Source organism: Taudactylus pleione, unplaced genomic scaffold (genome assembly GCF_031769625.1).
Source record: "Taudactylus pleione unplaced genomic scaffold, aTauple2 ptg000116l, whole genome shotgun sequence".
Taxonomy (NCBI): domain Eukaryota; kingdom Metazoa; phylum Chordata; class Amphibia; order Anura; family Myobatrachidae; genus Taudactylus; species Taudactylus pleione.
In genome coordinates this window covers 1,803,446-1,816,207 of record NW_028284518.1, presented here as the reverse complement: position 1 = coordinate 1,816,207, position 12,762 = coordinate 1,803,446, and the positions used below count along the sequence as shown (strand labels likewise).

General features: G+C 49.5%; 1 protein-coding gene across 3 annotated transcripts in view; it reads right to left on the bottom strand.

Annotated features, from left to right (window-relative positions):
* MCUR1 (mitochondrial calcium uniporter regulator 1) overlaps positions 1 to 12,229 on the bottom strand; it is a 50,943-nt gene extending 38,714 nt beyond the window's left edge. For 2 of the 3 annotated variants that reach the window (XM_088471755.1, XM_088471757.1), the window contains exons 1-2: positions 11,867 to 12,229; positions 9,963 to 10,079 (exon numbers count right to left, since the gene is read on the bottom strand). In XM_088471755.1, coding sequence (XP_088327881.1) covers positions 9,963 to 10,079; positions 11,867 to 11,963 — 214 coding nt within the window. In that variant the 5' untranslated portion in view covers positions 11,964 to 12,229. Of the gene's footprint in view, positions 1 to 9,962; positions 10,080 to 11,814; positions 11,843 to 11,866 lie in introns of those variants that run through there. The other variant, XM_088471756.1, reaches the window with a different exon arrangement.
* Between the last annotated feature and the right edge of the window lie 533 nt (positions 12,230 to 12,762).

The window sequence follows — 12,762 nt, the reverse complement described above, 5'->3', positions numbered from 1 at the left end:
TTGACACGTTAAGAGTAATTTGATCCGTTTCTTTAAACATATAAAAGCCAACCAGCCTCCTCCTAAATCTGCACTTACCTCTCCACCCTTGACTTGCCATTTTTTCGAGTTCACCCCCCAACTGTTTACACCTCCCCTTATTATATAAGCTGTGACCTCTTTTCTGTAGTTATTTACTAAGCACTATCCATGCCACTACAGTTCTTTGTCTTTTGTGTCCAATTTGTTTAACGATTCTGATACTATACATTGCACAGGCTCTTGGAATGCCGAACTGCCTCCTCTCCCTGGAACGTATGTACCATTGCTTGCAGTACAAGATAGTGAGTTACACTATCCATGCCTGGAATCGGTATGTAGGATCAAATACCGACGGTTCGAAATCCTGACGTGGGGTGTTAAGTAACCTAACCCTCCCCTCTCTCTACTCTAACCCCCCCTAAGTGGTGCCTAACCCTAACCTCCCCCCTTAGTGCCTAACCCTAACCCCTCCCCGTTGGTGCCTAGACCTAACTCCCCCTTCTCGCACCCTAAATCTAAACCTCCCGGGGGTTGCCTAACCCTAACTTCCCCCCGAGGGTGCCTAACCCTAACCCTCCCTTCCCCTAGCCTAACCCTCCTGGGGGGGGTGCCTTACTCTAAGTCCCCCTGGGAGTTCCTAAAGCTATCCCCCCCCTGCAGCTAGAACCTAAGACACCCAGCTTACCTTTGTTCGGTAAGCCAGGGGCCGGGATTTTGTTGTGGGGCTAATGATAGGCATTGGGATTTCAACGCCTATCTTTAGTCCCATGTCGGGCTTGTAGTGCCTAGATTTCGGCCGCCGGTATCCTGACTACATCCCCCTTGCCCCATATACTCTTCCTACTTAGTCTGTCATTTTATTGCTGTATGTTGTTCGTAGATATATTAATCTACATTGTTTGGTACTTATGATATGTTAAGTTACACTGTTACTATGCAAAATCCTTATAAAGCACTGCAGAAACTTTGTGGCACCTTAAAAATAGAAGATAATAATAATTTTATTTTAGGTATACATGTTGCAAAAATATACAATGTGTGTCTTTTTGTAATATTCCCTTTGTATTTGGCTAATGTAAATACTAAAGGATGCATGTATAAAATATATTCTTATTATAGAACTTTAACTAGTATAGGTGATGGTGCTGCTATCAAAGATGACTGCACATAACCTTAACCTGAACACCATATCCATTGTCCAGGTTCAACAAATTGGGTTAGATTTGGACATTCGGCTGGATCACATCCGCCACCAGTGGGTCCTGTTAATGCAGTAAGCTGATTGCAGTAATCTCTTGCTCCCTTTTACCAACATGCCCGATAATGGTCCTATTCAATCTAGCAGATTAATTTTGGGCATAGTGGTTCTCTCCTGATGACATGCTTTCATAACCAGTCCAATGCCTAATATTACTGCAGGGCTGATGGCCACCATAAGTATGTTTACAAAAGGTCACCATTTAATACAGTAATACAGTAGTCACTGCGTCTTAATATATAGAGCAGGCTAAGAAGCATACACAACTCCCTGAGTTTCCTAATAGCCTGCGCACAGGGATAATATATACAGTCCATTACTCTAAACTAGGCTTAATTACATAAATTCAATTTTAAGGTTACAGCTTCATATGAACAAGCATATCATTTTTTGAGTTTATTGAATATAATATAATATAAGCCAGACCCAATTCCAGCAGCAATCCTATGAAAATGTTTTTATAAACCTATAAGAAGAATGTTGTGTTTACCATTTTTCCTTCAGACTGCTATTAATGATTTATCCTGCACTGTGTAATGGCAACTACAGTCACATCACATTGTAGTGAGTTGAGAGTCATTGAAATCACCCTCTGAGCTCTGTCTGCAGTAAAAACCTCCTAATCAGACCCTACACACATTTGGCCTGATTTACAGTTGTACGCTAATGCTCCCACATGGGATGAAGTAAGAAAGCCGACGGTCGAAATGCCGTCTGCAGGCTTCCTTACTGTCAAATCCCGGCAGGGGACTAATGACAGGCGTCTAAATCTCGACGCCTGTCATTATACGTACACCAGGAGCCCGCCACCCGGCATACCGAACGAAGGTAAGCTGGGCGGCAGGCGCAGACAGCCGTGGGCGGCAAGGGTTGGGTTAAGGGCTCCCGGGTGGGGGGGGGACTTAGGGTTAGGCACCCCCCCGGGAGGGTTAGGGTCAGGCTAGGGGAAGGGGGAGGTTAGGGTTAGGCACCCCCCCAGGAGGGTTAGGTTTAGGCTGCGGGAACGGGGGGGTTAGGTTTAGGCACTTACATGGAGAGGTTACGGTTAGGCACTAGGGGGGGAGGTTAGGCACACCTAAGGGAGGGTTAGGGTTAAGGGGGGATATGGTTAGAATTACTTACCTTAATCAGCTGTGGGGATCTTCACTGCTGCCGGTCTTCCGGCGTCGGGATTTGACATACCGATCCCTCCCACAGCTACGATTTTTGAAGCTGTGGATGTGTGAAAATATGCTAATACAACAGCGGTGGGGACTTGTAGTGAGATGCCCATCGCAGCTGTCCGCAACTGCATTCACATATGTAGCATTGGACGCAGATCAGGGAAACATTGACTCCTTCAGTAAGTCTATGGTCACTCAGAATGGCCGCCGTAACTGAGACGCTGGAGCCATGTTTTCTGCATATGGGATCACAGATGTAGGATGTCATACGCCCCCGAAATGGTCGAGACAGTTTTAGATGACACTCCCTGTGCCTCCCCCAAATGCTCCCTGCCCGTCAATCACACTATGACTAAGGACTTGTAGCGTGCGAATACGGTAATGTACCTCTACACATGCGTGCATGCATAATTTGCTAAAACATCGGCATAGTGTACAACTCTGAATAAGGCCCAATGACAACACATTACACGGGTGTGTATCTGGTAGCCACATTATGCAACCTCCCGAAAGATTTTGAAAAGGAGATGATTTGTAGAAGGACAGCTAAGAAATACTACTATCATACCAACACCTAAAAAGTACTTAAATTACTATTTAAAGAAAAAAATAAGCCTTCTATATGGGATTCCGGCTATCAATATATTAATCGTTCATAGCCTGTCCTGTCTCCAAGTGGGAGCCTGTGGCATGCACATCCTTCCAAGGGCTCCTACTGTGGGAAAGTGCGGCTGGTAACTCCCCAATATACTAGTAAGGTATAAAGAACACTAGTTGGATTATTGCAGACTCATAGGTCAGGTATGTAGTTGTGATGGTATACTATTACACCAGTGGTTCCCAAACTGGCTGCCTTGGCAACCTGGGGTGCCACAGAACACATGCAGAGGTGCCACAGGTTGGTGGCCCAGGACCAAATCAAATTATTTATGGTCAGTTGGATTGGAAAAAAACAGTGCTGGTGGCTGCCAATCATAAAATATGTGGACAAACAGAAGCCCTGACGTCATAACTGAATCCAGGTATAAGATAACAAGAGATATGGTAAGAACTTACCTTTGTTATCTCTGTTTCTACGAAGTCCATAGGGTCCACAGGGTTGACCTTGGGGTATAGCTGGATCTGGATCCATGGGCACCACGCAGTTAAAGCTTTGCTGCTCCCAGGATGCACTTGGGTCCGTCCTCCTCTATACCCCGCCCCCGGCCACAGGCACCTCAGTTGGTAAGCAGCTAAGGCCGGAGGAGGAGACTAAACAGAGAGAAGGAAGACTGGAACACACAAGAAACCATACTCACAGAAATGGGAGACGGAAAACCGGTGACCAGCCACACAGCCCATTTGAAGCCAGGTGCGTCAGGGCGGGCGCCCTGTGGACCCTATGGACTTCGTAGAAACAGAGATAACAAAGGTAAGTTCTTACCATATCTCTTGTTTTCTACTTCAGGGTCCATAGGGGGTCCACAGGGTTGACCTTGGGGATGTCCCAAAGCAGTTCAACTAAGGGCGGGGACGCTCCTGTGCTGAAAGGAGTACCCGGCGCCCAAAGGATGCATCCTGAGAGGCGAAGGTGTCAAACGCATAGAACCTCAAAAACGTTTGAATTGAAGACCAAGTGGCCGCCATACACAGCTGAACAGCGGAGGCGCCACGTCTAGCAGCCCAGGAGGGACCCACAGAACGAGTGGAATGAGCCTTAACAGAGGCTGGCACAGGTAAACCCTCCTGTGCATAAGCCTCACAAATAACGGAACGAAGCCAACGGGCTAACGTTTGCTTGTTGGCAGGCCAACCCCTCTTGTGAAAACCGAAGAGGACAAACAAAGAATCCGACTTCCTAACCGACGCAGTCCGATCCACATAGATTCTAAGTGCCCGGACTACATCTAAGGAAGCCTCACCAGCTGAAAGATCAGGTGACTGAAAAGCTGGCACAACAAGTTCCTGATTAATGTGGAACTTCGAGACCACTTTGGGCAAAAACTCAGGACGAGTGCGGAGCACCGCTCTGTCCTGATGAAAAATCAGAAAAGGGGGGCGACAGGAAAGCGCCCCCAACTCTGACACCCTCCTGGCAGAAGCAATTGCTAGGAGAAAAACGGTCTTGAACGTCAGCCACTTGAGGTCCACCACCTCAAGAGGCTCAAAAGGATGACCCTGCAAGACCCGTAGCACCACCGCCAAGTCCCAAGGAGCCACAGGAGGCACGAAGGGAGGCTGTATCCTGAGAACACCCTGGAAAAAGGTGTGAACATCCGGTAGTGTAGCAATCCGTCGCTGAAACCACACGGACAAAGCAGACACATGAACCTTCAGAGAAGCCAGGCGTAAGCCGAGGTCCAAACCTGATTGAAGAAACTCCAAGATTCTGGAAACCCGGAACACCTGAGGATCATAGTTTCTGGATTCACACCACTGAAAGTAAGTGCGCCACACCCTGTGGTAAATCCGTGCGGAGGCAGGCTTGCGTGCCCTAAGCATGGTACCAATGACTGAACTGGAGAAACCCCTAGACCTCAAGACGGCTGTCTCAAGAGCCACGCCGTCAAAGACAGCCGACCCAGATCCAGGTAAAGGCAGGGCCCTTGAGACAACAGGTCCCGACGCTGAGGAAGAAGGTACGGAGCGTCGATGGAGAGACACCTCAGATCGGAGTACCAAGGTCGTCTGGGCCACGCCGGAGCAACCAGCACGAGCGTGCCGCCGTCCTGCTTGAATTTCCGCAGAACCCGAGGAAGTAAGGATATCGGAGGAAACAGATACGCCAGGTGAAACGTCCATTTCACCGACAGCGCGTCTACCAGACTGGCGCCTGCGTCTCTTGTCCTTGACCCGTAAACGGGCAACTTGTGATTGTGACGGGAGGCCATCAAGTCCAGCTCCGGCAGCCCCCACCTGTCCACGAGTAGCTGAAACACCTCTGGGTGAAGCGACCATTCCCCGGGATGCACGTCGTGACGGCTGAGGAAGTCCGCCTCCCAATTGAGGACTCCGGGAATGAAGACTGCCGAGATCGCTGGAATGTGACACTCCGCCCAAGCAAGGATGCGAGACACCTCCGACATTGCTGCCCGACTTCGAGTTCCTCCTTGGTGGCGTTGTCGGACTGCACCTGAACCGCCCGTCCGTAAAGAGCGGGACCGGACGACTGCAGGGCCCGATAAACCGCCCGCAGTTCCAGAATGTTGATGGGAAGAAGAGCTTCTTCCGCCGACCAACGACCCTGAAGTGACAACGAGCCGGTCACTGCCCCCCAACCCCGAAGACTGGCATCCGTCGTGAGCAGGACCCAGTCCGGGATCCAAAAGGGGCGCCCCTCGACTAGATGAGCTGTCTGAAGCCACCAAGCCAAAGACTGCCGAACCTCCAGGGACAACACCAGCAACTGAGAGCGGATCCGGTGAGGTAACCCGTTCCATTCCGATAGAATCAGCCCCTGCAGAGGCCGGGAATGGAACTGGGCAAATTCCACCATGTCGAATGTTGACACCATGGAGCCCAAAACCCTCATAGCCGAATGGGCCGACAGGCGGCAACTGCTCAGGCAACTGTGTATCCTCAGCTGCAGGGAGGAGACCTTCTCCGGGGTCAGGAAGATCCTTTGCTGACGAGAATCCAGCAGGGCTCCCAAATGAACCATCCGCTAAGATGGAATCAGGGAGGACTTTTTCCAATTTATCAGCCACCCGTGCGCTTGCAGGCAAGCGACCGTCAAGTGGAGATGATGAAGCAGTACCTCCGGGGAACTCGCCAGCAACAGGAGGTCGTCCAGATACGGTAGTAGCTGTACATTCTGGTTCCGAAGATGTGCGGCCATGACCGCCATAATCTTCGTGAACACCCTCAGTGCCGTGGAGAGCCCAAAGGGTAGCGCCCGGAACTGGTAATGGTGTTGAAGGATAGCGAACCTCAGATACCGCTGGTGCGAAGGTGCTATCGGAACATGGAGGTAGGCGTCCTGGATATCCAGGGACACCATGTAATCCCCCGGTTCCATCGCCAGAATGATGGAACGTAACGTTTCCATCCTGAACTTGGGAACTCTGAGGAATTTGTTCAGAGACTTCAAGTTGAGGATAGGGCGATGAGAACCATTGGGTTTCCGCACCAGAAACAGAGAAGAATAGAACCCCGTCCCTCGTTGTAATTGAGGAACGGGAACAATGACCCCTGCTGTCAGCAAGGACTCTATAGCTTCCTGAATCTGTAAAGACTTGGTCGTATCCTGAGAAGGACTCGTGCAGAAAAACTGGTGGGGCGGTCTGTGCCGAAAAGACAGGGCGTACCCCTGGGAGACCACTTCTCGAACCCAGGCATCCGTGGTGGTATTGTGCCAGCACTGGGCAAATAGAAGAAGTCGGCCTCCCACTCTGGGGTCCCCCAGAGGGAGGCCCGTCCCATCAGGCAGAAGGTTTATCTTCCTGCTTGGAAGAAGGGCGCCTGGCACTCCAGGGCTGCTTCTTGGGCTTAGAAGCGGCCTTGGTCGTCGACTGCCTCGGGAAGGACTGACCTTTTGCCTTGCCCTGAACCCGAAAGGACCGAAAAGCAGAGCTCCGTACCCTGGTAGGAGCAGAAGCCGAAGGGAGGAAGGCTGATTTAGACTTAGCCAGAGTGTCCACAATTTTGTCCAAGTCTGGACCAAAAAGCAACTCCCCATTAAAAGGTAAGGCAGTCCCTTTTTAGAGTCAGCGTCAGCTCTCCAAGACCTGAGCCACAAGGACCGACGCGCCGACACAGCTGCAGCCGACACCCGAGAGGTTAGCAGGCTTGCGTCTAACGATGCTTCCCCAATGTAGGAAGCCGCATCCCTCATTTGACCAATCAACGCTCTCTGGATCTCCGGAGCATCTTCCGGAAAGGTATCCTCCAAAGCATTGGCCCAGCTGTCGATGGCCTTAGCCACCCAAGAGATGGCCATGGACGGACGGGCCACCGCCCCCGAGAGAGAGTAGATAGACTTCAAACAAGTCTCCACCTTCCTGTCCGTGGGATCCTTCAGGGAGGAGATCGACGGCAAAGGCAGCGTAGCGCTTTTAATTAAGCGGGTAACGTGGGAATCCACCGCTGGAGGAGTTTCCCACTTCCTGCAATGAGCCTCCGGAAACGGATAGTTCGAAGCCAACCGCTTCTGCGGTTGGAACCTCTTGCTGGGCAACTGCCAGGCCCCTGCCATATGATCCGTCAATTGATCGGACAGGGGAAAAACCGTCGAAGCTACCTTGGCCTTTTTAAAATTTGGGTATTTTGACCTGGGGGCGGGCACATCCTCCTCAATGTGAAGGATGGCCCGCACCGCCCTAACCAATGCCGGCACATTAATGGAAGACTTAGCCTCCATCTCCTGGGCCACGGCATCCGAGTCAGAGTCTTCATGGATCTCCCCGTCATCCGAAGACACGTCTGTGTCCGTGAACTGAGCCGCCAGTGAGGCCGGAACGGAACGCTTGGACGCCCGTGGGGGCAAATCACTGTGCAACATATGTTGAAAAGCCGATGACGAAGCCGCCAGACTCTGAACAGAGCTGGAGAGGACGTCCACCCAAGGCGGGGGTACTGCCTGAGGATACCCCTGAAAAGGTACCATTGACTGCTGCGGCACCGTGGGGGATTGCACGTATACCGGCAAACCCGCATAAGGACCCACAGTCTGAGACCCGGGAGGAGACTGCACCAGACGAGTCACACCCGGGGAACGGGGCATGGTAGGCTGGTGCAACACCCTAGAAGGGGCCGCAGTCGGGACCGCAAGTCGGTCCGCGATTGACGCCAGCACTTGCGTAAACATTGCCCACGGAGGATCCTGCGCCACCGGGGGTTTAGAGGGTCCAGATACCAACTGGCACCGCCCGCACAGACCGTCCTGAGAAAAATCTGCCCCGTCAACCCCTGCCGAACAGCGTCGGCAGGACAACAACACAGGAGCCTCGGAGCGCTCATTCCCCTCATCAGACATGACACGAACTTTTTTGCAAAAAAAGTGTCTCACCGAAACGAGGTAAGGCGTATAACACCCACGCACTCCCAAGTATGCAACCCAAACAGCCCACAATATGGTACTGAGGAGCACACCGCAGTATGTGACGGACCTCACAAATACGTAGATTTATATAAGCGAGGTACACAGAAAGAACACCCCTCCCCCACGCACCTGCGGGCCGTAGGAGAAGGAAAGGGATAGTTAAAAAGCTGACAGTAAGTAGAAAATAAGCACAGACAGCAGCACTAGCAAAAAGTCACATACCATGCAGAGAAGTATTACTCACTGCACCTTCCGCTACAATTAACCTCCCAGATTCAGTGTCTGAGAGGGCTATAGCGCTGCGAACACTGTCCTTTGCAGGGGGAGAGGTACGCAGGGGGACTGGTCCACTGGAAGCCTGCCTGGGAGCTCTGCGATGCTGCCTGAGGAAGATGGCCGCCGGAGAGCTCTGAGGAGGAGTGGCCAGGAGATAACAGCCCAGTGACGCCAGCACACATGAGAGAAGGCGCGCTGGGCTGAGGGGAGGAGCGCTGAAGCAGGGAAGGCTGCCTCCCCTGCTAGTACTAAACCCCCGGGGAAGCCGGTTCCCCACCGGTACTTACACCCCGGGGGCCAGCGGACACGCGGGGTATTCCTGAAGAGGGGGAGCCCGCCGCCGCTACTAGCGCCGCCGGTCTGTCCCCAGAGACCGGCGGCATGAAGACTGCATTTTTCCCGCGTGCAGCGCTGACAGCGCTGCACGCGGCTTACCTGGCCCCTTCAGTCCGGCAGCAGTCCTTGGGTGGTCCCGGAGCCACGCTAGTACTGACTCCGGGGTCCCGCTGCGATCCCCGGATCAGTACCGGCGTCGCAGCGCCAGCGGGGCTGTTGGAGCGGCAGCGTAGACGTCCAGATGGACAGTCTGATGCTGCCGCTCTGAAGACAGTAAAAAATAAAATAATAAACTCTTTTTTTAAATAAAGAATAAAGCTTAGGGGCTGCTTATGCAGCCCCACTGCGCAGGGTGACCCGACTCCGGCCGGGCACCAACTAAAACTGAGGTGCCTGTGGCCGGGGGCGGGGTATAGAGGAGGACGGACCCAAGTGCATCCTGGGAGCAGCAAAGCTTTAACTGCGTGGTGCCCATGGATCCAGATCCAGCTATATCCCAAGGTCAACCCTGTGGACCCCCTATGGACCCTGAAGTAGAAATTAGATATATTAGGTATAAGATATATTAGCACAATGAAAGGAGAGCTTACGGGCTCCGCGAGTGCTGGGCACACCCCCTACAGTGATGAAAAGGAGGCAAGTCTCAAGGACATACCTCCTTTTCTGAGTGACCACGCCCCTTTTCTGGCACAGAAGTGCCCTGCCCCCTGTCTGCCCTAGCTTGAAGACTAGTTTGTGTATTGCAGCTACCTACTGTTCACTGAACTATGTAACCAACAGAAAAATGTTTCATTTGTAAGCATTATATGCTAGTACAGTACAAAAATAACAGTATCTATCCCAAAACCCCACATAAATACCAGAACGTATAAGGCAGAAAATCAACTACCTTTCGCTTCCAGGACTTGTACAACAGCATGAGTGTCAAAGTAGAACTTCTTTCCCACCAATGAAAATACAGTCCTTTTATACAGGTTTCCTGTTGTTGAAAATGATGTACTGTAATCTGTAAATTAGAAGTATTCACAATGAACTGAATCAACAAATTTGTTTCATTCATACAACATACAGTAGGTGCTTTTTCTTTTAAAATGGCCCACAAACTTACAATTTACTATGTTGAAAACAAAATCTTGTTTTATAATTGATATAAAAAAGTCCAAAACCAGACAAAAAAATATTGCCTATAAAATATAAATACAGTAAGGAGGCTCTTTGTCATTCTGATTTCTAGTTTTCTGTCTGTATATTGGTTCACTTTATATTTTGTAAACACTGGAGAAAAAATAAAAACAGCAGCCTCTCCACATTGTAGTAGTAGATAGATGAGGGACTAGTCTTCACTATTGCCACCTACCAAACAGCATGTTTATCAGCGCTAGTGGATTTTTGTTGCACCTTGGCTGTGTGTATTGAGAGGAGATACCTGGTTTGATGGCTATGGGACTTATCCAATGAAATTCTGAGTGCTGTAAACCCTCCCCAATCCCCACACTGTACCATTAAATTTCCAGGCCAGGTCAAAACGGAAACGGAGGGCTATAATGGTATGCAATATAAAAGCAAATGTAGTTCATTATCACAGATGGGGAAGGATATAATTCAGAAGACTTTGCTATACACTAGTTTTCACACACCGAATATTTTGTACTGTATTACAAAACAGTTATAGTCGTCACATTTTGAAAGCTGAATGACCACATTCAATTACAAGGTCAGTAAAAATCTCTTGTCTGCATGCAAAGAGAGGCACGTTGTATGTGCTGCCTATTTAACAAAGTCTCAGATACACTTTTCTACTTAATAACCAATTAACAATTTTTTCTTATTTTTTCATTAACAAATCTATTTTTTTATGATATATATATTCGCCCATGTGCAGAGGTGTACGCATCTATGCAACCAGACCTCCCCCATAACACGCTCTGGGTAGGAAAGATTTCCACACGGTAAAGGCTCCCATACACAGGACGATTTTTAACACGATATGGACAGTTTCTACAGGTTGGACAGACCAATCGTGTGAAAATAGGTGTATTTTGTGTGTTCTGCGACCCCGATGTGCGTCCCCGTTGTCGTCTAGTTGGATCGCAGATCACATGGTTTTGCAGAGAGATCTACGATCTTTAGAGTACAATGTGATACACTTCTATGCAGATAGTAACGATCAATCGTACACCATTTGACCACATCGTGTGAAGAATTTCAAGGGAGGATTTTCAAGGGAAATCGTACAACTCATCTTACCAACTTTGAATCGCACAGTGTATGGGGGTCGTTACTCTAGATGTCATATTCTGTTGACAATCTATGGAGGTGCAACCAGAATCTGCCTACTGTTATTAGCAAGTTAGTTATAATCCGTTAATTTGACATTAAAATTTATTTTTTTCTGTATAATAGGGAGGTATAATTCTGGGGCATAGTATCACTACCCCCTTACTAAACAAATGCTGTGATTTGTGTCACTGTACTGTAATGTACTGTACAAAAGGGGACAGGAACATTGTACTGCAATTGGCATGAAATTGCAGTAGCCCCTAGAGAAGTAGGTAGGTTATAAAAAAGTGGTCTGTACTTCCTGGTGGACTCCCCAAAATGTGCAAATCTCCTCGCAATTCCAAGACAGTAGGCATGAATAGGGTCCCCACAGACTGAATGCAATGCAAGCATTTGAGCAGGACTAGATAGTGAGAGTGCAACAAACTGCTTTTCTTCACACTTTGGTTGATTCTGGGCACCTGTGATCCCCCCCATTGAGTTTGTGTCCTTGTGATGGGACTGAAGTCTCACCTCTGGGGCACGTGCTTCGTGTATGTGCCTCGCGCTCACGACACAGGGCAGCGCGCGCCCGGCAGGCGAGGACGCGCAGCCGCGGTTCCATCATCATCACCCTCCAATGTGTGGCCCCGCGTTCCCGGTGCACAGCCGACGCATACACGGGCCACTCGGCAGCTGTACTATCACAGTTGGTGACCTGAGTGATGTTTCCCCTAATACGAACGTAATTCTAATGATATTAACAAGCCCAGTATATGAACGCCAGTTTGGGATCAAACAGACTGATATTTTGGTGTTGGTGATGAATAGCTCCGAAGGGTGTTCCGCATTCCTGGCAATAAAAACAGTTCGTTCTACGATTAAAACATGTCTGTGACACACGGAAATGGCGTGACTTTACCAGTGCGTTTCATGCTTTTCTTGGCAGCGCTTTGTCTGCTTAACTGGAGCCATTTTGGCTGAGACATCTGCCTGCACTATTATGGCTGTGAGGCTACGGGTATATGGCCGCGCACCATCCTGATGTGGGAACATTTCATTAATTTACTTTAACTTTTCCCCAGTCCCCACTCAATTTTGTGCAAACTTTATTTAGAATCACAAAGTAAACAGTTGTCCTTAGCTTGATTCAGAAAGTTGAAGGGTAGTCAAATATGTGATTTCTCTAGTTTATTTAGCCATGTCAGATTGCTCATCTTACTAATTATACACCCCAGCTATCTTTCCAAATGTCAGTCATATGAACCTTATATTTAGTCATTAAGACAATTTATGTAAATAGATTTTATTTGTTTAATTTTTTTAACCACTTACCTGACGACCGGAGCCAGCTGTGCTTCAGCTGCCAAGGTCGCATCACATACAACCGCACCGCACAAGTGCAGAACAAATCTCCTCTGACTCCCCGG